Here is a 26,404-nt window from a genome sequence, read left to right on the forward strand (position 1 = left end):
AGTAAAGACCTGAGCATATCCTAAGCTTTCATTGCAGGCTGATGCCTAGGCTCAGAGCACACCCAGCTAATCAGTGAAGGAATGCCCAGGCACAGAGTCGGTGTACAAAAACTGAGAGAGATATTTTTTCAACTGTTATTTAAGAAGAAAAATTCACAAATATTGGGAAAATACCTTGAAACAAGTGAAAATACAGGATGCAGAGGACACAGTGCTCAGAGAAAAAGAATGTATTTATAAATGCTTACATTAAAAAAGAAAGACTTCCAAAAACAACCTAACTTCTGGTGTTAAAGAACTAAAACAAGAGCAAACTATCCAAAGCTGCTAGAAGAGAGGAAATAATAAATAATAAAGACAATAATATCTATAAATAAAAGAAAAATCAATGAAACCAAAAGTTGGTTCTTCCAGAAGATCTACAAGATGAACCAACTTTTAGCTACATTAAGGAAAAAAAAAAACTAGGAAATTCAAATTATTAAAATCTGAAATAAAAGTGGTAATACATTAGTACTATGAACAGTGGTACACCAACAAACTGAATACCCTAGATGCAACAATTTCCTAGAAACACACAAAATAAGACCACATCGTAAGGAAGTAAAAATACACACAGACCTGTAACTAATAGGGAAATTCAATCGGTAAGAAAAGCCCTGGCCCAGATGTCCTCACTGGTGAATTCTACCTAATATTTAAGAATTTATGCCTACATTTATCCCTCCTAAAAATTGAAAGGGAAGGAGTACTAACACTCCAACTCGTTCTGTGAGGCCAAGATTACCCTGATACCAAAGCCAGAGGAAGACAATACCAGAAAACTAACAACCAATATCCCTTTTAATTACTGATGCAGAAATTCATGTGGTGAAAGGATATTCTGTATGATTTCATTTTTTTTTCTATTTAAGACTTGTTTTGTGGCCTAACATGAAAAAAAAAATGTGTATTCTCCGATTTGGTAGAGTTTTCTGTATAGGTTTCTTAGGTCCAACTGGACTGTAGTCTTGTTAAATTCTTATTTATTGATGTTTTGGTTGTCTTATCCATTATTGAAAGTTGGGTATTTAGTATCCAACTATTATTGGAGAACTATTTCTGTCTTTAGGTGTCAGTGTTTGATTCATGCATTTTGGAGGTTTGGTGCTTATGCATATATGTTAATAGTTGTTATATCTTGGCCTTTTATCAATATATAATTTTATTAGGATAGCCACCGCAGCTCTCTTTTTGTTCCTACTTCTGCATGGATTATCTTTTTCCATCCTTTTACTTTTGTAGAGAGGTTTAAAAAAAACAAATTCTAATTTGTTTAAGTTAAGTTAATATCTGCCTTTTAAGTGGGGAATTTTTTCCCTTTTAAAGTAATTAATGGTAAGGAAGGACTAACTTTTGCCACTTTGGTACATCTTATGGCTTCCTTCCCCACTTCATTCCCTCTGTTACTGCAGAATCCTCAAGAGAATACTAGCAAATGAAATATGGGGGCATATTAAAAAGGATTACTAAACCTTCAGGTAGGATTTATTCTTGTAATATAAGGATGGTTCAACATATAATAATTAACCATGATAATACCATTATACCATATAAAATGATAAGAGGAAAAAAAAAACGCGTGATCTCAACTGATGCAGAAAAAGCCTTTGATGAAATTCAAAATTCTTTTGTGATTAAAAACTCAAAAAACTAGTAATAAAAAGAAACTACCTCAAAATAATAAACACCATAGGGGCACCTGGGTGGCTCAGTCATTAAGCGTCTGCCTTTGGCTCGGGTCCTAATCCTAGGTTTCTGGGATTGAGCCTCACACCGGGCTCCCTGCCCCTGCCCGGCAGGAAGCCTGCTTCTCCCTCTTCCACTCTCTCTGCTTGTGTTCCCTCTCTCGCTGTGTCTCTGTCAAAATCTTTAAAAATAATAATAATAAACACCATAGATGAAAAACCCACAGCTAAAAAAACCCATAGCTATCATAGTCAGTAGCAAAGACTAAAAACTTTCCCTGCTAAGATGAGGAAGAAGACAAGAATGCAATGTTCACCACTTCCATTCAACATAGTATTGGAAGTTCAGAGCGATTAGGCAAGAAAAAGAAAGAAAAGCCACCCAAGTTAGAAAAAAAGTGAAATTATCTCTGTTATAGATGACACAATCTCTTCTGTAAAAATCCTAAAAATCCCAATACCACCAGAAGAAATCTCTTGGAGCTAATAAATGAACTCAACAAAGTTGCAAGATACAAAAATCAATAGAAATCAGTTGCATATCTATACATGAGTTATGAACTATCTAAAATTATGTATTTCTTATATATTTGATATATACAACATATATATTTCAAGTTATATATTTTGTACTTCAGGAAATTAAGAAAATCATACTACTCAGCCATCAAAATGAAATGTTGCCATTTGCAATAATATGGACAGAACTAGAATATATTATGCTAAGTAAAATAAGTTAATCAAAGACAAATACCATACAGTTTCATCATATATGGAATTTAAGAAACAAAAGAGGTGAACATTCAGGAGGGGGAACAAAAGAGAGGGGGAAACAAATCATGAGAGACTCTTATTATAGAAAACAGGATTGATGGAAGGAGGTGTTTGGGGAATGGGATAGATGGACGATAGTTATTAAGGAGGGTATTTGTTTCGATGAGGACTGGGTGGTTATGAAGAACCACTGAACTCTACTCCTGAAACCAATATTGAACTGTATGTCAACTAATCAAAATTTAAAAAAATAAACTTGGCTCTAAAGTGCCAGAAACAAAAAAGAACAGCATTCTACTTACACACTTAGCCAAGGAGGTAAAAGACTTGTACACTGAAAACTACAAAACATTACTAAGAGAAATTAAAGATGACCAAAAGAAATGAAAAGACATCCTGTGTTCATGGATTAGAAAACTTATTATTAAGATGTCAGTACAGCTCAAATTGATCCAGAGATTCAAAATCCCAAGGACTTTATGCAGAAATAAGAAAATCCAACCTAAAATTCAGATGGAGTATCAAGAGACTCTGAATATCCAAAAAAAAATTCTTGAAAAAGAACAAAGTTAGAGGCTTCACACTTCCTGATACCAAACTTACTACAAAGCGACAGTAATCGATACAGTGTAGTTCTGGCGTACAGTGCAAGGCGATGGAACAGAGAGCCCAGAAATAAACGTTTGTACATATGATCAGATGAAGTGTGCCAGGATCATTCAATGAGGAAAAAAACAGCTTTTTAACAAATGGCGCTGAGAAAACTGGGTAACTACATGCTAGAGAAGAAAGTTGGGTCCTTATTTTAATTATGTGCCAAAATTAACTTGAAATGGATCAAAGACTTAAATGTAAGGGTTAAAAGTATAAACTCTAAAAAGAAACATAGGAAAGAAGCTTCATAATACTGGCTTGGCAATGGTTTTTTTTGAAAGGACACAAAAAGCACAATTAATCAAGATGGGATTGGGAGGGAGACAAACCATAAGTGACTCTTAATCTCACAAAACAAACCGAGGGTTGATGGGGGGGAGGGGGGGCTGGGGGGTGGCGTTATGGGCATTGGGGAAGGTATGTGCTATGGTGAGTGCTGTGAAGTGTGTAAACCTGGCGATTCACAGACCTGTACCCCTGGGGATAAAAATATATGTTTATAAAAAATAAAAATTTAAAAAAAAAAAGCTGGAAAATGTGTATAGGACCAGAGAGATGAATACATAGCCTGACTGTGCTGTTTGTAATGGCTCACACTTTGGGCCCTACATCCAAAGCCAATCCCATTTATCCCAAGCTGGATGTACTATTCCTTTATAAATTGTTTTGAAACATCAAAAAAAAAAAAAAAACACAATTAATCAAAGAAAAATTGGATAAACTGGATGTCATCAAAATTGAAAGCTTGTCTTCATCAAAGGACACTATCCCCACAGAATGTGAGAAAATACTTACAAATCATAAATCTGATGGATTAATATCCAAAATATAAAGAAGAGAACTACAACTTAACAACAAAACACAAAACCTAGAATAAACATTTCTCCAAAGAAGACATACAAATGGACAATACACACATAAAAGGATGTTCAACATCACTAGCAATTAAGAAATGCGAATTAAAATTATAATGAGATGCCACTTCATTATTTTTAAAAGTAAAATTAAATAACAAGCGTTGGTGGAAATGTGGAAAAATTGGAACTTTTGTGCACTACTGGTGGTAATGTAAAATGGTACAGCTACTGTGGAAACCAGTGTAGCAGTTTCTCAAAATACTGAACATAGAATTCCATAAGATCCAGCAATTCCAGTACTAGGTGCACACTCAAAACTACTGAAAGCAAGGATTTGTACAAATATATGTACACTAATGTTCACAAGTAGCATCACAATAGCCTAAAGGCACAAACAACCAAATATCCATTGACAGATGGTTGGATAAACAGATGTAGCATATACTTACAATAGAGTATTATCCAGCCTTTAAAAGGATTGAAATTCTATGCATTCTACAATAGAAATGAACCTTAAAAACATTAACTGAAAGCCAGGCACAAGTAAATTACACTCCAGTATCCCTGCTGAACATAGATACAAAGACCCCAGCAAAATTTTCACCAGCTAAATTCAAAAATATATGAAAAGAATCATACAGCATGAGCAAATGCAGTTTACCTCAGATGCAAGGATAGTTCAACATCCACAAATTGATCAATGTGATACATACACCACGTTCAACAAAACGAAGGATAAAAATCGTATTTCAATAGATGCAGAAAAACCATCTGACAAAATTCAGTACCCATTCATGATTTAAAAAAAAAAAAACCCTTTAAAAAGTGGGTAAAAGGGCACCTGGGTGGCTCAGTGGGTTGAGCCGCTGCCTTCAGCTCAGGTCATGATCTCAAGGTCCTGGGATTGAGTCCCGCATCGGGCTCTCTGCTCAGCAGGGAGCCTGCTTCTCTTCCTCTCTCTCTGCCTGCCTCTCTGTCTACTTGTGATCTCTGTCTGTAAAAAAAAAAAAAAAAAAAAAAAAAGTGGGTAAAAGGGAACTAGAGGGTATTATGCTTAGCGAAATAAATCAGAGAAAGACAATTATATGATCTCCCTGATATGAGGAAGTTGAGAGGCAACGTGGGGTGCTTGGGGGTAAGAAAAGAATAAATGAAACAAGATGGGATCGGGAGGGAGACAAACCATAAGAGACTCTTAATCTTACAAAACAAACTGAGGGTTGCTGGGGGGAGGGGAGTAGGGAGAGGGTAGTTGGGTTATGGACATTGGGTAGGGTATGTGATATGATGAGTGCTGTGAAGTGTGTAAACCTGGCGATTCACAGACCTGTACCCCTTGGGCTAATAATACATTGTATGTTAATTTAAAAAAATTTTTTAAAGTTTATTGGAGGGGGAAAAAAATGGGTAAAAGGGGAATGTGAATCAGCATAATAAAGGCCATATATGACAAGTCCACAGCTAACATCTTCCTCAATGGTACAAGGCTGAAAGCCTTTCTTCTAAGATCAGAAACAAGAGAAGGACACCCACTCTCCCCATCTTTAAAACAGTATAAGAAGTCCTAGCTAGAGCAATTAAGAAATAAAAGGCATCCAAATTAAAAAAGGAAAAGTAAAAATGACATGCTACTGTGTATAAAAAACCCTAAGGACTCTATCAAAACCTGTTATAATAAGCAAATTCAGTAAGTTGCAGGATACAACATCAACATATAAAAACCGGCACCAAACTATCAAAGAGAAATGAAGAAAACAATCCCAGTTACAATTGCATCAAAATGGAAAATATACCTAGGAATACATTTAACCGAGGAGGTGATTACTGAAAACTAGAAAACATTTTTTCTATGGAACTACAAAACAAAACAAATAGCCAAAACAATCTTAAGACAAAAAAGCTGGAGGGCCCATGATCCCTCATTTCAAACTCTATTAAAAAGCTACTGGCAATGGGGGTGCTGGGTGGCTCAGTTGTTTAAGTGGCTGTCCAGCTCAGGTCATGATCCCAGAGTCCTGGGATCAAGCCCCACATCAGACTCCCTGCCCAGCTGGGAGTCTGCTTCTCCTTCTGACCCTCCCCCATCTTGTACTCTCTCTCTCTCAAATAAATGAAAAAAAGCTAATCAAAACAGTATATAGTGTTGGCATAAAAACAGACATTGATCAGTTGCACAAAACAGAAACCCAGAATTAAACTCCTGTATATAATCAACGAGTTTTCTACGAAGACGGAAGAATATGTGGTAAGGAAAGGACAGTCTCTTTAATAAATGAGGTTGGGAAAACTAGGCAGCCACATACAAAAAAAGGAAAATTAACCACAACCTTACCCCATACACAGAAATTAACTCATGGATTAAAGACTTGAACATCTGAAACCATAAAACTCTTATCACAAAACATAAGCAGGTGCACCTGGGTGGCTCAGTCGGTTAAGCATCTGACTCTAGATTTCAGCTAAGGTCATGACCTCAGTGTCATTAGATCAAACCCTGTGTTGGGCTTCACACTGAGCGTGGAGCCTACTTGAGATTCTCTCTCTCTCCCTCTGCCCCTCCCCCCCATTTGTGCTCTCTCTCTCTCAAAAAAAAAAAAATAGCTAACAAGGTCCTTTGATATAAGCATTACTGGTTTTCTTTTTTTAATCTGACAGGAAAAGCAAAAACTACAAGAGCAAAAATAAGCACTACAACATCATACTAAAAGCTTCTATAAAGCAAAGGAAAGCATCAACAAAATGAAAAGGCAAGCTACTGAATGGGAGAAAATATTTGCTAATCGTAAATCTAATAAGGGGCTACTATCCAAAATATATAATGAGGGGGACCTAGGTGGCTCAGTTGGTTAAGCAACTGCCTTCAGCTCAGGTCATGATTCCAGAGTCCCAGGATTAAGTCCTGCATTGGGCTCCCAGTTCAACAAGGAGTCTGCTTCTCCCTCAGACCCTCTCCCCTCTCATGCTGTCTCACTCATGCTCTCTCCCTCTCTCAAATAAATAAAACCTTTAAGATCTATATATATATGTGTGTGTGTGTGTGTGTGTGTGTGTGTCTTTTTATAAGGAATTCATGCGACTCAATAGCAAAAAAAAAAAAAAATTTTTTTTTAATGTGTGGAAGATCTGGATAGATCTTTTTCCCAAAAGATATATAGATGGCAGGGCGCCTGGGTGGCTCAGTGGGTTAAGCCACTGCCTTCGGCTCAGGTCATGATCCCAGGGTCCTGGGATCAAGTCCCGCATCAGGCTCTCTGCTCAGCAGGGAGCCTGCTTCCCTCTCTCTCTCTCTGCCTGCCTCTGTCTACTGTGATCTCTCTCTCTGTCAAATAAATAAATAAAAAATCTTAAAAAAAAAAAAAAAGATATATAGATGGCCAACAGGTACATGAAAATGCATCTTAGTACATAATCACTACTTGTCAAGAAAATGCAAATCAAAACCACAATGAGCTATTACTTCACACCTGCTGAAATGGTTATTATCAAAAAGACAACAACTGATGGCAAGAGTATGGAGAAAAGACAACCCCTGTACACTCTTGGTGGGAATATAGACTGACGCAGTCGCTATGGAAAACAGCAGGGTTATTCCTCAAAAAATGGACAACAGACCTGCCATATGAACCAGCAATTCCACTTCTGGGTAGAATTTATCCAAAGAAAATGAAAATGCTAGCTCAAAAAGACATACGTACCCCCAAATTCATTGCATTATTTATAACAAACATGCACACAATCTACATGACCATCAGTGGATGAATGGATAGAGTAAGTGTGGTATATAGAGATAATATGTATCATGGATGCTATTTCATGTGTGTGTGTATATATATATGTGTGTGTGTGCATATATAATGGAATATTATTCAACCATAAAGAATGAAATCTTGCCATTTGTGACAACATAAATGGATCTTGAGGGCGTTAGGCTAAATGAAAGAAGACACATACCATATGCTTTCTCCTACATGCAGAATCTCACACACACACACACACACACACACACACAGAGAGAGAGAGAGAGAATAGATAGTAGTTTCAAGAAGCAGGGAATTAGAGGGTGAGAGAAATGGTTGAAGGGGGTCAAAAATAAAAAAATTTTTGAAAGATTTCCGCTTATCATTTTGAAGGTGAACAGCTCCCCCATGGACCTTTGGAGTCCAAAGATCCCCAAAAGCTTTTTTTCGAAAGTGACCTGTCAGGACTGTCTGTCTGCTTACTCCACTCAAGTAGCAGACGCTGGCTAAGGGCCCGCTGCTGTTGCGCTTATGAGGACACTGTTTCCTGTGACGGTCGGGCTCTGGTGACTCTGGGAGAAGCTTGGCCACCGCGAGCTGCACACAGCAGGAGGCCCTGAGCAGGGACTGACTACACATACCTAAGTCTACTTCCGTTCAGCTGCACTGGGTCTAACCTGGAAACAATGAAGCCGAAGAAAGCAAAGAAATGATGGGACTGGCTAACCTGAACGAATTTAGCAAGAAAATAACCAACCACATTGCCCCATGGACTGAAGGGGCACCTGGAGGGCTTTCTGCCTGAAAGCTGACCACACCATGTTCTTAGTGCTTTCTGCCAAGACCCCTTTGATGTGGTTCGTCTGAGAAGGGAGCGCACGTGCTCTGACTGGCTCTACACGACCATTAGCCATTTGCTAACAGAATGCTTACTGACCACAGGAAAGCTAACCATTAATGCCATGGCACAAAGAAAAGAAAACGTGCCAGTGAACGTCCTTTAGGTGACACAAAGAAGGGCAAGACGAATGATCAGAAGGCCCCAGACAAAACGCTCTGAGGGATTCTGTGTCCCCCGCAGCCTGAGCATTGCACCCTGCACCCCTCTCTCCACCCTTACCTTGGCTAACATACATGTCACCTTCTTCTGCTTCCCAGTGCAACGGGCCTTGCATCGGGCCTCACCTAGCCGTGCAACACAGACAAGTGTTCTGCCAGACACGGGATGGCATCACCTTACCGTCGGAGCAGTGCAGCGCCCTTCCGAGGTAGGAGAAAGCCGCGGACCTCCGTTCCCCAGGCCCTGTGTCAACAGCATGGAAAGACAGTGTTGAGAGGACGTTTCTCCTCCAGCATCCCATGGTCCGCATGGTCAGACGCCCTGCCTTTTCACCTCGCTCTCCCTGGGGCCCCTGTTCTCCCAAGAGATAGATGGCCCCGGGACGGCCTTGCACTTACTTAATGGGCCAGGCTGGCCTTCTCCTTTTGGAGATAAAGAGCACAGAGGGTTCTCTTCCCCTGGGGTTGGCCTGACGCCGCAGGAGGTCTGCACTAGCCCCGGGGTGGGCAGGAAGTGAGGCCCACGTGGGGGTCACCAGACCTCAAGGGCTCCAGTAGCCCCTCACGTTTGTTGGCCCCCCAGTAGAAGTTGGGCTAAAATGAGGATGCTGGTCCCTGGGTCTAAAATCATTCCCATCCAGTCCCTGCTCCCAGTCCTACTGGCCTATGGATGTTCCCTTGGGGTGAGGGCTTACGATCCCCACCCAGCCCCTTCCTCTGTCAGCCCGCATCCTGAAGAGACTTCATTCCTGGGCTATGCAGTGATACAGACTTCACAGAGCTGAGTACCCTGACGCCCAGTGAGAGCCAACGGCCTTCTGAGATCCTACAGCCACTCACCAACAGAGATCAGAACCCACCTCTGCTAGCACCAGAGGCCTGAAGGGCTGCCCGGCCTTCCCCGATCCCACCCCTGCCACGGCAGACCCTAACCCTGCCCCCCACCTCCCACAGGCCCGTGAGCACCCAGAACTGCTGGTCAGAAGCCTGCAGCGTACACTGGAGGGTCAGCCTGTGGAGCCTGTGCACGGCGACATGTGGCAACTACGGCTTCCAGGCCCGGCGCGTGGAGTGCGTGCATGCCCGCACCAACAAGGCCGTGCCCGAGCACCTGTGCTCCTGGGGGCCCCGGCCGGCCAACTGGCAGCGTTGCAACATCACCCCATGCGAAAACAGTACGTGCCAACCCCAAAGAGCCTGCGACCCATTCCCCTCAGGGCATGGGGGGCAAAGAGCAGGCCTGGGACCAAACCTGAGCCTAGGGCCCACAATCAGGTTTCCCAGGGACAGTGAGCTGGGCCCAGAGTTGGGTCTTTTCAGAAGGGTGCCTGAGAGCGAGCCAAGATGTGTGCAAGGATGTGTGCACTCATGTCTGGGCCATAAAAGCTGGCTGAGTCTGCCCCCGAGGCACCGAGCCAAGCCAGGGGATCGTGGCCCTGCGCAAAGCCAGGTGCTCCTGGTCCAGCGCTAGATGAAATCGGCCTCCGGCCTACCTGCAGTAGCTTGGCGGGTACGCAGAGAGGACAAGCAGACAGGGCGTCCCCAAGGGGCCAGGCCACTAGACAGAAAGTACCGTCCGCGCGAGGAGAGCACGCCAAGCGCCACCTGCCCATCAGGCCTGCACCCCTCAAAACTCTGCTTCTGGCAGAACAAGGAGCAGCCATGCTCCCTCCCCACCCCCATCCCAAGGGTGCCCACTGCAAGGGGGCCCCACCCCCTCGAGATCAGATACTCATTCACTCCCCCATTCCTCAAGTTTGGATTCTCCTCTGCCCAACATTGGCATTTGTATCCCAGTCGGGTATTCTTTCTTCCTCTGGACCCGACACAAACTGGAGGTGGGACAAAGGGAAGGGATGAAGACAAAGTAGGAGGCAAAGAAGAAATTTTAGAACGTGGCCATGCAGGTGTCTCCCAAACAGGGCCTCTCCGAGCATCAGGTTGCCAAGGCTGAGGCAGATGCCCCATGGGCACACTGTCTCCTTGCTTATACACCAAGGAGAGGTGATCTTTGTTTTCTGGGTGGCGCTGACCCATCTGTGGGTCAAGAGCTCACCACCATCCATGCTAACATTCAGTCTAAGTAGTTCAGACTGTGTTAGTCACAGAGGTCCACCACCCAAATCAGCACCAATATTTAAGGTCCATCTCATTTAGAGCTAGCATGCCACAGTGCTCAGGTCAGGCACAGTCAGGGGAAGGAGGAGAGAGGCTTAGATGGACAGGGTAAGGAAATAGAGGGGGCCCCCCCATCACCCAGCCCCCCACGGCACCCCGGGGGCAGCCTAGGAGGCCCGTGACAGACTTCCACCAACGCAGGATGAGCCTCCAGGTGCCAGACAGCAGTGGCCCCTCCTGCCCAGGAGCCCACTGCCCAAGGCAGACCCCAGTGAGATCCCCGGGCCCCAGGCCTTGGGCTCTGTTTCACATCTTGCTTCTGTCCCCTTCCCAGTGGAATGCAGGGACACCACCAGGTACTGCGAGAAGGTGAAGCAGCTGAAACTCTGCCAGCTCAGCCAGTTCAAATCTCGCTGCTGTGGGACCTGTGGCAAAGCGTGAAGATGGGGCCCAGGGAGGAACCCCACCCTGGCCACACAGAAGACACGCCACCCCCTTGGACAGAACTTAAGCTTTCTTTGTTTATTTATTTATTGCCCTCTCCCCATCCCCACCACACACACCCTCGTCTGACCTCCTCTCCCACCCCACACGGGAGGACCTCAGCATGTCCTCTCAGTTAGCTGGAGGACAGGATGTTGGGGCAAGACCAGGTAAAGGGTCTAAAGGAGGTCGCAGAGCAGACACCTTCCCCACCATGGGTCCCAGACAGACCATGGAAGAGGCCAGCACAGCTCCTGAGGACAGCAGGGAGGGCCAAGAGCAGACGAGAGACAGGAGGGGAGGGTGATAGCATTTGTAAAGCCTTGATACAGACTTCAGATCACCAACTGTGTCTTCCCTGGCAGCTTGCTGTCACCCCAGGAGTGTGCTGCTGCTCTGTGTCCTCCTCTGCCTTGGGAAGAGCAAGCAGGGAGGGGAGGACACTGTCAAGAAGAACCCAGGCCAGGACTCAGCGCTTCTGGTGGGGAGCCCTGAGAACTCAAAGCACCAATACACAGCAGTCAGGAGGAGACCATCCAGGGGGGCCTACAGCACACGTGAGGCCAAACACAAAGTGGGGGGAAGGGTACAGAAGCCAAAAGAAGCCTGTGCACGGTCCTCAGTGGGGCAGTGCAGGTAGGTGAAGGGAAGGGACACTCTGAACTCTGCTGTCCTCCTAGAGGGCACAGGCCCTGGGGGCCCACTCCATGCAGTAAAACACATACCCTCCCTCTTGCTTTGGAGGGGAGTCCGCACTTCCTGTGCTATCTCAGCAAACATGCTGCCTCTACACTCGGAGAGAAGCTAGTGGGACCTCAGGCTCTGGTTTTGCAGGCAGGACAGCCCTGGCATCTCTGCCTAAATCACAAGTTCTGCACCACCACCACCCCAACCCAGGGTCAACTGCGGACATGCGCCCAGGGCACTTTGAGCGTGAATAGTCTGGGTTTTCTGCCTAGATGGCCGATGCTGCTCCACTTAAGGAACTGGGGTCAGTGTGTCAGAGAGGACCCACCAGGTCACGGGAGCCACTTCCAGAGCTGGCCAGGACATGGGGTGGGACAGCTGGCTTTGTGTGGGCTGTTCCAGGAGCACGATGAGCTCCCCTCTGGTTTATACAGCAGCTTGAGGCGGGGTGGGGCGGGGGGGGCAGGGTGTGGTGGCAAAGCCATAGGGTAACTAAAGCTTGTAGGAGGGTCCTCAAAGGCTTTTCAACCTGTTCCCCCGATACAATGAAATGCTACGAACCTTATGAAAATGAATACCATTTTAGGAATTCATGAGCAAGGCAGCAAACACCCTTCCAGAAATGCCCATCAGCTACATTAAAACGGCTGTGGACGGTCTTGTGGCAAACCTGAAATTCTGGGACTATTTGGCAAATTGCTCTCAGCAGAGGGGCTTTGGCTACCTCCCCCTGTTGGCCACCATCACTCAACCCTCAGATCAGCCATCCCACTCCCCACATACAGACCCACAAAATGCCACTCAGACGGGCCGGGGGGAGGGGGAGGTGGTGTAAGACAATATTAAGCTGTGTTCTCCACAGGGGAGCTATGGACAATTAATGTGGTTCTCTTTCTTCCTCACCAAGATGAGCTCTAAGAAATCATGTTACTAAAAATCAGTGTCCTGTTTATTTAAAATAAAAGAGAATGTTTTCTATGTATATCTTTTGTGAATATTTATTAGGATTTCTTGTATAAAAAAGTGCAATATTAATAATTGTACATTGTCATCCAGAAAACAAAGTATTTGGCAGACTTTTTATTAACTTCCTGCAGTTGTGTTCCTGTAATTACTCAGTGGTAATTATTGTATTGTTCCTATTTTTAATAGAACCTGATGTTTAACTCCAGGTCCATTCACTGTGTACAGAATTCATTGTAAAGCTAACATGGGATGACAGGGCAGAAAGAGGGGATTCACTTGTGATGCAATAGTTACGCACGGAACGAAGAAGACCAATTCCGTACTATTAACTGACATGGTTGGTGATTTCTCGTTCAAAAGCTATGGAAAACCAGTGGCCGATATTTACGTTTCCTAAATGGCAGGTGTCCTCCAGCTCTGCCTCGTGTCAGGCTGCAGCAGCTGGAGTGGGTTTCAGAGCGAGCCTGGAGGACCCAGGTTTGGGGTGGGAAGTAGCGAGCTCCTTGCATGAAATGAATGTACATTTACTGTTTGTTCTGTGAATCGTGACTCAGCAGCAGCACAAGGTGATTAGAGCGGCTGAATAATGTGGAAGGAGGCACTTCCTCCTCTAAAACACAAAACTGTATTTATATTTTTTTGTACAGATAATACAGCTTATTTATTTAAAACTGGTCGTCTGAGTCTCTGTTAAGCCCAGCCTTCCCTGTCTTATTCTGCGCAGGGGGTGAGGGTGGTTCCCAGCCACTTACAAGGACTCGGCTGACATGGAAGACTTAACGGTTTTCGTCTCTGCCTGGGAAGCTGGGGGCCCGTGCCCGAAGGGCCAGATCTGTAAGTCAACCCAAAGGAGTTACGTCTGTGGACGTGCACATATTCAGGCTTAGTACTGTCCTTGACAATCATCTCATTTACAGCCCTGCACAGTGGGAAGATGGGAGCCCCAGGACCTTCCAAAAGAAGACTGGGCATCTCTGGAGGCAGGTGCAGACTTGGGTGCAGGGATGTGCACAGTCTGATGTAACCGTGTGCTGAAATTCTGGATGGACACCCTTAGTAGGAACTGACATTTAAAGATCATCACTACGTGTCATCCTCCCATGAGCCCTAGGACCATCACCATTTGTATATAGGTAGACAGAGGCCCAGAGAAGGCTGGGGTCAACCAGCGGGTGGAACAAGGATCAACCTCCTAGAAGCCTGGCTTTTTAGCCAGAGCCATTTTCCCACCCACTCTGCCAGCTCCGGCTCCCGTGCATAGGAGCAGACCATGCCTGGCCACCTTCGTGGGCACCGTTCTTTCCTACTGCTTAAGGACAGTGGGACATGTTACTGGAGTTGTCACTTTCTCATCCCCTAAAATCTATTCTGATGGCATTCTAAGGCCCCAAGCTCCCAATTTGTAAAACATTTTAGTAGAAATAAAGCTACAGTAGGAAGCACAAGAGAAAAAGTGCACATGGAGTTGGGTTTTTTTTTGGTTTTTTTTTTTTTTTCAACTGGCTCCTGCAAACGGGCAGCCAGTCCCCAGGCCCAGAGGATGGCTACACAAGGACCTTGGTGGGAGGCACCTGAGAGTACCCCCCCAGCCTCAAAGCCCAACTCCAGCCTGTCTTCCAGCAACTCACGCAGCATATCACAGTCTGTTAATCCATGTAAAAATAAACCAGAAAGCTCTTCCTGAAATTCCAGTTATTTTCTAAGGACTTTTAGGTTTCACTTTAAAGAAAAAGCCAATGCTAGAACTATAAATACTCACATGCCAGAAACCAAATAATATCCTACAGAGACCCCAGTGGGGGTGGAGGGGGTGGGCGTTGGGCAGGGGGAGGTTGCAGAATGAGTCAGAGATGCCAGAGCAAAAACCCAGGAAGTTTTAAATGGTGGGATGGGCGCAAACAGAACGTATGGAAAAATTTCCAGCCAAAATCACAGATCTCAGCAGGGAAAAAGGAGAGATTCCTAGAAGGATGCCACCAACCACAGCGTAAAAGTTTGGAATCTAAACCACAGGCCGGTCCTAGGATTGGAATTCCTTCTACCAAAGACCCCTTGCCTGGCATCTGAAGTTTCCGGGCCTTTGACAAGATGAGCCCAGAAAATCTGGGGCCCCGCCAGACCAGAGTGATCACTAACCTCCAAAGCTCATCCAGGCCTCAGTTTCCTCACCTTTAGAAAGAGGATGTCTTGGGGCGCCTGGGTGGCTCAGTGGGTTCAGCCTCTGCCTTCAGCTCAGGTTATGATCTCAGGATCCTGGGATCGAGCCCCACATCGGCCTCCGTGCTCAGCAGGGGGCCTGCTTCTCCCTTCTCTCTGCCTGCCTGTCTACTTGTGATCTCTCTATGTCAAATAAATAAATAAATAAAAATAAAAATAATTTTTAAAAAAAGAGGATGTCTCACAAGAGAAGGTTTTTGTGAGAAAACTAGGTCATTTGCACTGAAGAAATCTGTGGTCGCCCATTGTGTCACTGAAGCATCCACTGGGTGTCAACCATTCTTATCACCCAAGCGACCCTGAAGAAGGGCGGTGAGGGACAGAGCTTGGCAGCATCCGTGCTCTTTCATATCCCCATCATCCGCTTTGCCAGACTGTCGCCGTGTTTCCGTTTTTGACTGAGAAGGACACCAGTCATTGCTGCCAAGTTCAGGACTACACAACCGCGTAAATACACACAACAGCGTAAATAGGAGTGGCCTTAGGGAACCAAGACTCACCAGGATATTCACACACTTTCAGAAATACTTCCCAGGACAGGCACTGTCTGGTAATCCCAATGTACAAATCTAATTTTAATTCAGAATACCCACATGTACACAGAGCTACCATTTCTTACGATTTACTTAAAAATCACAGAGAACTGTTCATTCAAAAGCAAACATATGTGTAATATAAAAGCTCAAATGAAGGATATCTCACTTACCAAGGGGTATACGTTCTCTCAAACAGCACGCTATTATCCCCTCACCACCTCCTGCCAATAAATCCAAAGAAAATAACCCAATTTTCTTAATGGTTCTCAGCTAAAGTGAGACAAGTTAGAGCTCGATAATCTACCGGTGGGCCTCCCCAAAAGAGGCAAATTCATCCACAAAGGGTAAGGGAATTGTGGGTTGAAGAGAAGGATAGAGCTCTTGGAAATAACCCAACCCACCTGTTGAGTGAATTACCCAAGGAAGGGTAAATTAGGAAACAAAATAAGGTGACATCCCCTAGGTTCGGTCCCTCTCTGTACCTCATTTTGGTCAGTGAATGAGCCACGATTTAAAGACTTCAGGATTCAGACTCAGTGTACACGGAGTAGGAGTTAAATCAGGGAAGGTTATCTACCCGTATCACATACTGTCAAAGAAGAAAGTACTGGTGTGGACACAAGCCTTCATCAGTACAGAATTGAATGCTCAATGAATCTACCCACCCTGTAAGGCTAAGGCAGACCCCAAATTATCGTGTGTCCCTGCCCACCCATGCTGTGCACGGGGAGATGCTTTTAAAGGTCAAAGGTGGGCAAGCTCATCAGAGATTGTTATCTTTGGCTGAAGCTCAGCTTCTTATTCATAGCACCCCAAGGTTTTCCACTGTTGGCTGCTACCTCTAACCTGGAAGGCAGAGATGGTAATCAAGCTTTTGCTCACAAAAACTGGGCTGTCACCTTGCCTGTCAACTTGAGGTTTACAACTTCACTTAGATGGGTTCTGGGAAGCACCTGGTCCCAATCAACCCCATGTGTCATGCTTATGATAACACAATATACAGATGTCACTCACCTCTGTGTTTTCCAAAGGCGAAATCCGTCTTCAACCAAGAATTTCCCAGGCCGCTCCTAAAGATATGGTTTATATATGTGTAAACAGAAATTAAATGTGCAGTTTTATGTGAGTGAAGAGAAAGCAGACAGTGGGGAATGGTTCTCCTGCTGAACATAAATAATGTTTGTTTAAGCAGAATGTTGAGGAGGGCCTGAGAGACTGCACGGTCAGCATCCAGACCAGAAAGCATGCCTCGGAAACCTGCCTCCTTTTCCAAGATGACATAAACAGCCCTCCTCGGGGCCTTTGTGATGGCCAGGGTTGACCTTGTTACAAATCCCATAAAGGAAGGAAGACAAGCTGTGAACAACTTAGTTACCAAGTGAGCAACTCCAGGAAATACTTAATGGTCAGGGCAGGGGGCGTGCTGATGGAATGTGTCATTGGGCTTGATTTTCTGCTCCCCAATCCTCACCATCATTTCTTTAACAATGAAGGGGCCGGGAAATGACTTAGCTGAGGTCACTGAAGGATGACGAAGTTGTTCAGTCCATCATTTAGGTAATTCTGTCCTACAGCTGAAGCTCGGCATGTCACAGGCTCAGGGCCAGAGCAGGCACCAAAATGATGGGCCAGTCACAGCCAAGCTGAATGTCTTCACCTGCACAAGCCCTTCCTATTAGAATGGAGATACAGTAGTGACCTGAGAGCAAGCCCTCCATGATTTGAATCCTCCACTCCCTCTGCAATGGGAAGGTCTAGCCTCGGCACCAAGGTCTTGCTGAGATGGACAATAACCAAGTCCTCATCTGGTCCTAGTGGACCTCAGTCTACCTCCCACCCACCCCACCTTACCCCCTCCAGATAAACCTTTATCCCATCTCCTCTCCTCTCCTCCCTGATTTCTCTTCCTATCACTTAACTTCCTCTTCCCTAAGCACCAATCCTGAGCTGGGCCCAGTCTGGACCCTGGAGACATGAGGGTGGAAAGCCAATTCCCTGCTTTCAGGGAGCTCAGAGTCCAGTCAGGAAAGCAGACGCATCTCACCACAAACGCCAACATGTCCTAATCTATGAAGTCCCAAGTTTGTGGGGAATCTCCAGCTCAGTTTTCTTCCTCAATTTGGTTCTTTCCACAGTCAGCACCCAGGGATTGCTCCTTCCATTCCTCATCCTCTCTCAGCAGGACTTTACAAAAGTATCCTGACAGAATAAATCTACTCTCGCCCACTCTCTCCTCCAATCCACTCCCCACACAGCAGCTAGAACTATTGTTATTGCCTGCAAAGACATCAGTGTAAACTGAGGCATACATGTAAAATTACCTTAAATCTACACCTCAGAGACAGCTCACACTGAATTACCCCGTCATAAATCCACCCTCCAAAAGTGATCACTGCAAGCCTTATCAAATACAGTTATCTAAGTCTGCAACCGAGGGTTTGTTCATTATAACAAAGTTCGTTAATTACATACCAGTGAAATGAGCCATTCTGAAGGTCTGGAAAGCCTACCCGGCACCAGCGCCCCTGTGAAAACCAGTTGAAGTATCCGGCAAATCCAACAGCCTGGAGCCCCAAGTCTAGAGCTGGCTTTGGTTCTGTGCCTGCTCCCACCCGGCTTAGTTTGCTAGATTTGACTAGAGACGTTTTGGGTTGATCTTATCGTAGGAACATTCACCCCTGGAGTAATTGTCAGAGTACCTAAGGTTGGACAAAAGGACTTGAGTTCGAAGAGCAGGTTATAGGACTGTGTTGGTCCAGTGTGCTAACCTTTATGCCTGTGCCACAATTCGGGCTGGGATTGTTTTTGGTGAAACACACCACCTTAGGGAGTGAGGCTGCAGAAGTGGAGACAGTTCCATCCTCTCCATGGAGCAACCCATTTTGCCAAGATAACCCAGAAATCGGTGATTAGCCAAAATGACTTAAATCCACCCACAAAGAGATCGTCTCAAAAGATGGTTTGGGTTATACCAGTCCTCGATTTCAAAACCTTGTGCACCTTCCCACTGGTGTCAGGATAAGGAATGGACTCCTTAAAATGTCCTGAGGTGCCCTGTAACCTCATCTCTGGTCACACTGTCTCTGGGCGACCGGCCTCAGCTCCTTGAAAGCCCCATGATTCATTCCCTTTCCGAAACCTTTTTACCTTCCCAGAAGCCCTAGAATACCAACCAGCACACCCAGCACCACCTGCTCTCTCCTTAAGAGGTCTTTCCTGGGACCTAGTACAGGCAAATATGGAGGCTATAAAATGTGTCCATATTGCTTCCTCAAGATTGCTGCACTTAACAACTTTTTCCTCCGCTGCCCTGCAGCAAAGCTGGGAAGCTGGGCACCTCGGCTCTTTGACAGCCCAGAGAGATGGATAGAGCCTGAGACCCAAAGTCAATGTCAAAGGCAGGGAATCCTGTGTTCACAAAGCTCTCTCCCCACCCCAGCTCTCTTTTCTTCCCTCATGGCACATATCCACTTATTATAGGGCCAGGTTTGGATTTGTGGCAGAAAAATAGAATAAAATTACAATTATTTATACTATCCCCTCCACTTTTTTTTATTACTAAAGTATAATTGACACACGTTTTATTAGTTTCAAGGGTACCACACAGTGATTCAACAATTCTATATATTACTCAGCGCTCACCATGATACATGCAGTCACCATCCATCACCGTGAAATGTTATCACAGTATTATTGACTATGTGCTGTTTTATCTCTGTGACCTATTTAATTTTTAACTGGAAGTTTGTACCTCTTAATCACCTTTATTTCACCCATCCTCCCACCGACCTCCCCTCCAGCAACTACCAGTTTTTCTCTGTATTTAAGAATCTGTCTGTGGGATTATTTTGTCTTTTAGATTCCACGTATGAGGGAAATCATATGGTATTTGTTTTTCTCTGACTTATTTCTCTTAGCATAATACCTTCTAGGTCCATCCATGTTGTCGCAAATGACAAGATCTCACACTTTTATGGCTGAATAATATTCACCCGTGTGTGTGTGTACACACACACATATACACCACATCTTTATTCATTAATCAGTGGACACTTGGTTACTTCCGTATCTTGAGTACTGCAGATAAGGTTCCACTAAACATAGAGGTGCATAAATGACCAATCTAGGACAAAGGAGGCAAGAATATACAACGGAGAAAAGAGGGTCTTTTCAGTAAACGGTGCTGAAACAACTGATGAGCTACAAGCAAAATGTAACTGAACCACTTTCTCACACCACCCACAAAAATAAAGCAAAATGGATCAAAGACCTAAACTTGAGATCCGAAACCATAAAACTCCTAAAAGAAAACATAAGCAGTAATCTCGTGGGCTTAGCAACATGTTTATGCACATGCCACCTCGGGCAAGGGAAACTAAAGCAAAAACTGTTGGAACCAAAATAAAAAGCTTTTGCACAGCAAAAGGAAACCGTCAACAAAACAGGCAACGTAGTGAATGAGAGAAGATATTTGCGAGTTATATCCAATAAGATGTTAATATCAAAATATATTTTAAAAATCTGTATGACACACACAGAAAAATCTGATTAAAAAATGGACGGAGAACCTGAATAGACACTTTTTCCAAAGACATCCCAGTGTCTAACAGACACATGAAAAAATGCTCAACATTACGAGTCACTGGGGAAACACACGTCAAAACCACAATCAGAGATCACCCCGCACCTGTCAGAATGGCCAGTATTAAAAAGACAAGAAATGGAGGCGCTGGGTGGCTCAGTTGATTAAGCATCTACCTTTGGCTCAGGTCATGACTTCAGGGTCCTGAGATCGAGCCCCGCATCAGGCTCCCTGCTCAGCCGGGAATCTTCTTCTCCTTCTCCCTCTGCCCACCCCCCTCTCTCCCACTCGTGTTGGCGAGGATGTGAAGAAAAAAGAACCCTCATGCATTGTTGGTGGGAACGTAAATTAGTGTAGCCACTGTGGAAACAGTATGGAGTTTCCTCAAAATATTAAAGAAATACTATATGAGGGGTGCCTGGGTGGCTCAGTGGGTTAAAGTCTCTGCTTTTGGCTCAGGTCATGATCCCGGAGTCCTGGGATGGAGCCCCACATTGTGCTCTCTGCTCGGCAGGGAGTCTGCTTCCCCCTCTGTCTCTCTCCCCTCTGTGCCTACTTGTGATCTCTGTCTGTCAAATAAATAAATGAAATCTTAAAAAAAAAAAAATACCATATGATTCAATAATTCTATTTCTGGGTATTTACCCAAAGAAAATGAAAACACTTATTTGAAAAGATACATATAATATCCACTCTTCTAAACAGATTCCCAAAACAATGATCTTTTGTTCTGCTGAAATGATGGTGGGTAGGAATACACAAGAAAGTGACCAAGAAAAGTTAAACTGTATGATGTGATAAAAGGACAGAGAGGTCCTGAGGGAGAAGACCTGAATGACTGTGGCTGGAGAAACTAGGGAAGGGAGAGGGGAGGGAGGGAAGGAGAGGCAAGCAACAGTCTCAAGAAAGCCATGCTCACCCTCCAAGCGGACTCCTGCCCTTCTCCTCCCCCCTCAAAACACTCAGCACAAGGACAGTGATGTGTCTAATCCTGGTGTCTGGAACCCTAACTTCTGGAAATCCATCCCTATATACTTAAGACCCCTTTCTCCCTATGGGTCATAGTGCAGAAAAGGGAAACAGAGGAAACGTTTCTAGAAATCGCAGGATGCTCTGGGCACCTCTTCCCAGGGGCCACATGGGGACCAGGGCACTAAGTGGAAGGGCCAGGCCAGTCTCAGTGCAGAGCCTCCTCAGAGACCCTACAACACACCTCACTTCTCAGCAGGAAGCCTGCTGAGTCATCCAGCCTTCAGATGTCCCCCCAGGCCTCCCCAAACTCTGTCCTCCTTGTCTCTGCCACCCAAGTTTCTGGAGTCATGCTTGATTCCCACTTCCTCTCACTGCACCTCCAGTCAGCAACTCCCTGCAGCCTGCCTTTGGAACATGCCTTTTCTCATCTGCCCCCTTCCACAGCCAAGTGCAGGCTGTCTCACCCTCCAGGCAGTAAGCTTCCTGCCAGGCCCCCCACAGCCCCCTCACGGCATACTGGGTGACCACGGGGACGGTGAAAGCAAATACCAGATCTGGGCACTTCTCAGTTGCAAACTTCACCTTGTCCCCCTTGGAGTAAGAGCCAAATTCCCGGCCGTGGTCTCCACAGCCCTCACAGAAATATGCCCACCTCAGAGCCTTCCCTCTATGCGTTCCCTGCGGTCATCTCCTCCTTCAGGGCAGCCCACCATCCTGATGACCAGAGCTAAGACAGGCCTTATGGGGGACAGGAGGAGGAGGAGACACGTAAGATGGGACATGCGAAAGGAGAGGACAGGGTTTTGAAGCCACTAACCCTCAGCGGGGGGATGGCTTGGATGGAGTAATGGAAAATAAAAGCCAAAAAGATGCTGGAAAGCAACTGAGGGCCATCTGGGCAGGTCCCCAGGAGGTGCCCCTGGAACAAGAGCTTAGTGAGAACCACAGCAGGCCCAGGAGTCTGGAAAAGGGCCCCATGACAGCCTAGAGTCAGATGGGCCCCCAGGGCGGATAGCAAAGGTGAGAGGTACAGCATCTCCAGAGCTGTGGAACTCTCAAAAGCTTGGTAACCGCGAGGTAAAACCTCCCTAAATCCTACCATTTGAGAGATTATAGTAAAACAAATACAACACATGTGACTGCATATTACCGAATCACCAGATGAAAATACCTTTTTCCTGGAAAAAGCCCAAGGGATCTTTTTCCTGGAAAAAGCCCAAGGGATCTTTTTCCTATAATAATGAAAATCTAGGGACGCCTGGGTGGCTCAGTTGGTTAAGCGGCTGCCTTCGGCTCAGGTCATGATCCCTAGGTCCTGGGATCGAGTCCCGCGTCGGGCTCCTTGCTCCGCAGGGAGACTGCTTCTCCCTCTACCACTCTGTCTGCCTGTGCTCACTCTCTCTCTCTCTCTCTCTCTGACAAATAAATAAAATCTTAAAAAAATAATAATGAAAATCTAGTCTTAATATGATTATTTCTAACAAAGAACTGAAAAATGTAATGGTCCCTTCAGGGGCACCTGGGTGTCTCAGTCAGCTGAGCATCCGGCTCTTGATTTTGGCTCAGGTCACCATCTCAGGGTTGTGGGATGGAGCCCCACATCAGGCTCATACTGGGTGTGGAGCCTACTTATGATTCACTCTCCCTCTGCCCTTCCCTCACCACTAAGGCATGAACTCTTAAAAAAAAAAAACAAAAAAAAATTAAAGATTCCTTCAAATACCCTTCAGCTCCTGGATATCATCATTCATTCTCAAATATTAGTCTTGTCAGTAAGTGGGTTAAAGCCTCTGCCTTTGGCTCAAGTCATGATCCCAGGGTCCTGGGATCGAGTCCCGCATCGGGCTCCCTACTCGGCAGGGAGCCTGCTTCCCCCTCTCTCTCTCTGCCCGCCTCTCTGCCTACTTGTGATCTCTGTCTGTCAAATAAATAAAATCTTTAAAAAAGAAGAAGTCCTATTGGAACCCAAGCAGTATTTCTGTAGCTCTTTGTGTGTATCCAGAAGCAATTAGCAAGAAGTCTGAGCTCTGAGCACAATGGGCAGCGGAGAATCCCTCACACACATACAGTTCCCATTCCCCGAGCTCAGACACCTGTGCACAGTGCAGCCCTCGAAAGGCATTTGAAGTTCACTCCTTACTCTCGACATCAACAGCCTCCTGCCTCTCTCTGGCCTTCCCCTTCTTTCAGATTCCCGGTAGACTTCCAATGTTCACCCACCTTGTTCTACAAACGTCATTTCCTCCGCTTCCCCAGGTTACTTCTCCTGCCTGAGCCCCCGTTTCCCACCCAAGCCGGGGGATGACGACAAGAGCCGGGGGCAGGTATGGATGCTGAGAGAGGTCCTCCCGTGCTGTTGCTCTCACAGCTCAAGAGTGCTCCACGCCGGAGAGAACACTCATGTCCACTATCCAGTAAATGAACTTTCCCAGGCTCCCTGTGCACCAAACTCTGGTAGTGCTAGAACCTCCCATCTATCATGAAGCCAATAATTTCAATGGTCAGCGACCCCAATGTTTCAACACTTAAGAGTTGACCCTGTGGCATGGCAGGAACGACTGAGGTTCGTAAATCATCAGAGAAAGGTTCAACCACATGTGTGCATGCATACGTATTTTATTGTATTCTAAACATATTCAAGAACAACGTCTGATGAGCACTTGGCAGGGTTTCCCATGTGTGTTCCAACAGGTTTTACACAATAAAAGGGCTTTATTGTCCGAGGTGGAAACGGTTGTTTCTGCCAGCTCAGCATTCATCCCTCCCCTTGCCAGGAAATTATCCCTCCGCTTCCTTTGGGGACCCATCCCCTCCCAAACCCTCCCACAGTTCCTGTAGTCTGCACGGGGTTGACCTCACCCATACACACTACTCAGTCTAGGGGTGGACCCTGATTCAATCCTGGACAAGGAGGATTTTCTTCCTCCCTGGCCATGGCAATCAGTTCAGGGATCAGCGGGAGACTCAAGCCAGGCAACAGAGACTCATGTCAGAGATTTTTACTGGAACCACTGGAAGGGAGAAGCCCTTGGCCAAAAGGATGTTATAAGCTTCAAATTGCTAGAAACCACATGCAAAAGGCCCAAAAAGGCGGTAGAGAAGAAAAAGCAAAAGATGAAGACTAAGCACCCACCACACCTCCTTCAAGCTCCTGGATTCAGCTGTGTCTGAATCCCACAGATAAGCCTTAGATTGTTGAATTGCCTGAATCAAAAAAATTCCCTTTTTTGCTTGAGGACTTGTAATGGCAAGAATGCTAATTCACGTACTGGATTATACAAAGTGGAACAAGTTTCCTATACTGTAAGCTTTCACAGAGGCTTCAAAATATTATTATGCAGTATGAAACTCAACAGGGTGCTAGAATCTGCAGCTTCTCCCAAACTTCGGCGGCCAGTGCACTTTTTTCGAAGACCATATCACAGTTTCTATCCCATAGAAAACACCTTCAGAAAAGCTATATTACCTGTAGGTTAACATCCTATTCAAACACTCCAAAGCTCCATTCCCTTATAATTCTGGACAAATGAGACAAGAATTCATTTACCCAACACTGTTGATGCATTTGCCCAGACTTTAAAAATGTAGGTGTAGAATTTATCATTTGTATTAAATTGGGCTCCTAAGCAAAAACTACAGTTGACTTTTCCAAACTTCATAAAATGTATGTGCAAGTGTATATGTATGTACTTTTTTTATTATTATTACTACATTGGGGTCACAATTTCTGAGCTGCCCTACTTTTGAGTTCTACATTTTAAACCATTTTTTGGTCTCGAACTCCACTGCCAAGCTGTCCTTTCTGGCTAGGTCTCTGGCTTGGAAGCAGAACCCCCTGCTGCTCTTCTGAGGACTAGCAAACCAGATAAGAGAAGTTCACTGGAACCTGTTTTAAATAGAAGGAAGGGAGGGAGGGAGGGAGGAAGAAAAAGATGGAGGGAGGAAGGGAGGAAGGAAGGAAAAAACGGCAGAGAGGAGCCAATATGAGCAGAGTGAGTGCCAGGCTCAGGGGCGTGTCCTGCTTAAAGTACCCAAGTTTCCATACATGAAACACAGGTCAGGGATTTTGGCAACTCAAAGGCAGCATGTGTCCAGGCTCTGGCCTCAGTTTTGGACATGGAAGTTTCCAAATAACTGGTCTTCGATAACAGGAGGTGTTACAACCTTGAGCCAAACCAAGAGCCACTCCCAAATGATAGTAAGCAATGAACTCTACTTAGGAACTTTAAAATGAAAAAGTAGGGTTTGTGGTTTTAAGTATAGGAGAGAGCCTATCATCCCCAAAATTCCATTTCTTAGTTTATAAGTCATTCATTGGCAGAGATGCCAAATTTTCATCATTTTTCAAGCATTCAATCTGCCTGTTTCTCAAGTCGCTATTTGCCTGCTTCAAGGGTATTTGTGGGCTCCCCTGTTTTATGATCCCCTGACATAAATTGGAAGGGGATCGGGGCAATGAGGGAGTGACCTCGCTGCCCCCCCTTGCCAGTGAGAGAATAGCCTTGGCCCTGGAGAGATAGGCAGGGTGCTGGTGGGCAGGCAGGCTGGTTTGGGCACAAAAAAAGCCAAGAAAATCAGTGTTAAGATTCCATCACAGGGGGGCACCTGGGTGGCTCAGTGGGTTGAAGCCTCTGCCTTCGGCTCAGGTCGTGATCCCAGGATCCTAGGATCGAGCCCCGATCAGGCTCTCTGCTCATCGGGGAGCCTGCTTCCTCCTTGCTCTCTCTGCCTGCCTCCCTGCCTACCTGTGATCTCTGTCAAATTAATAAATAAAATCTTTAAAAAAAAAAAAAATTCCATCACAGGCGTGGAAAGCTCCTGAATCCTTTTGACTAATATGAACCTGGGCTTGCTGCCACACCCCAAGTCTTGACAAGAAAAACCCATCAGGACCTGTCATGTTGGTGTCCAAAGATCCAGAGACAGGGACCAGGGGCACCTGTGATGCAGAAGTAGGACGTATAAAGCACAGCCCAGCCTAGCATTACCCGATGCCTTTTCCAGAATCCAGAGCATATGTTCTGGAAGGTTTACA

General features: G+C 45.4%; 1 protein-coding gene across 1 annotated transcript in view; it reads left to right on the top strand.

Moving 5' to 3' along the window:
• Nucleotides 1–11,367, top strand: part of LOC111156589 (ADAMTS like 1) — a 934,723-nt gene extending 923,356 nt beyond the window's left edge. The window contains exons 29-31 of the mRNA XM_022517576.1: nucleotides 8,908–9,017; nucleotides 9,763–9,983; nucleotides 11,261–11,367. Of these exons, the coding sequence (XP_022373284.1) occupies nucleotides 8,908–9,017; nucleotides 9,763–9,983; nucleotides 11,261–11,367 (438 nt within the window). The remainder of the gene's footprint in view (nucleotides 1–8,907; nucleotides 9,018–9,762; nucleotides 9,984–11,260) is intronic.
• Nucleotides 11,368–26,404: the final 15,037 nt, after the last annotated feature.

The sequence above is a fragment of the Enhydra lutris genome, unplaced genomic scaffold, assembly GCF_002288905.1.
Source record: "Enhydra lutris kenyoni isolate GAN:26980312 unplaced genomic scaffold, ASM228890v2 scaffoldscaffold47, whole genome shotgun sequence".
Lineage (NCBI taxonomy): Eukaryota > Metazoa > Chordata > Mammalia > Carnivora > Mustelidae > Enhydra > Enhydra lutris.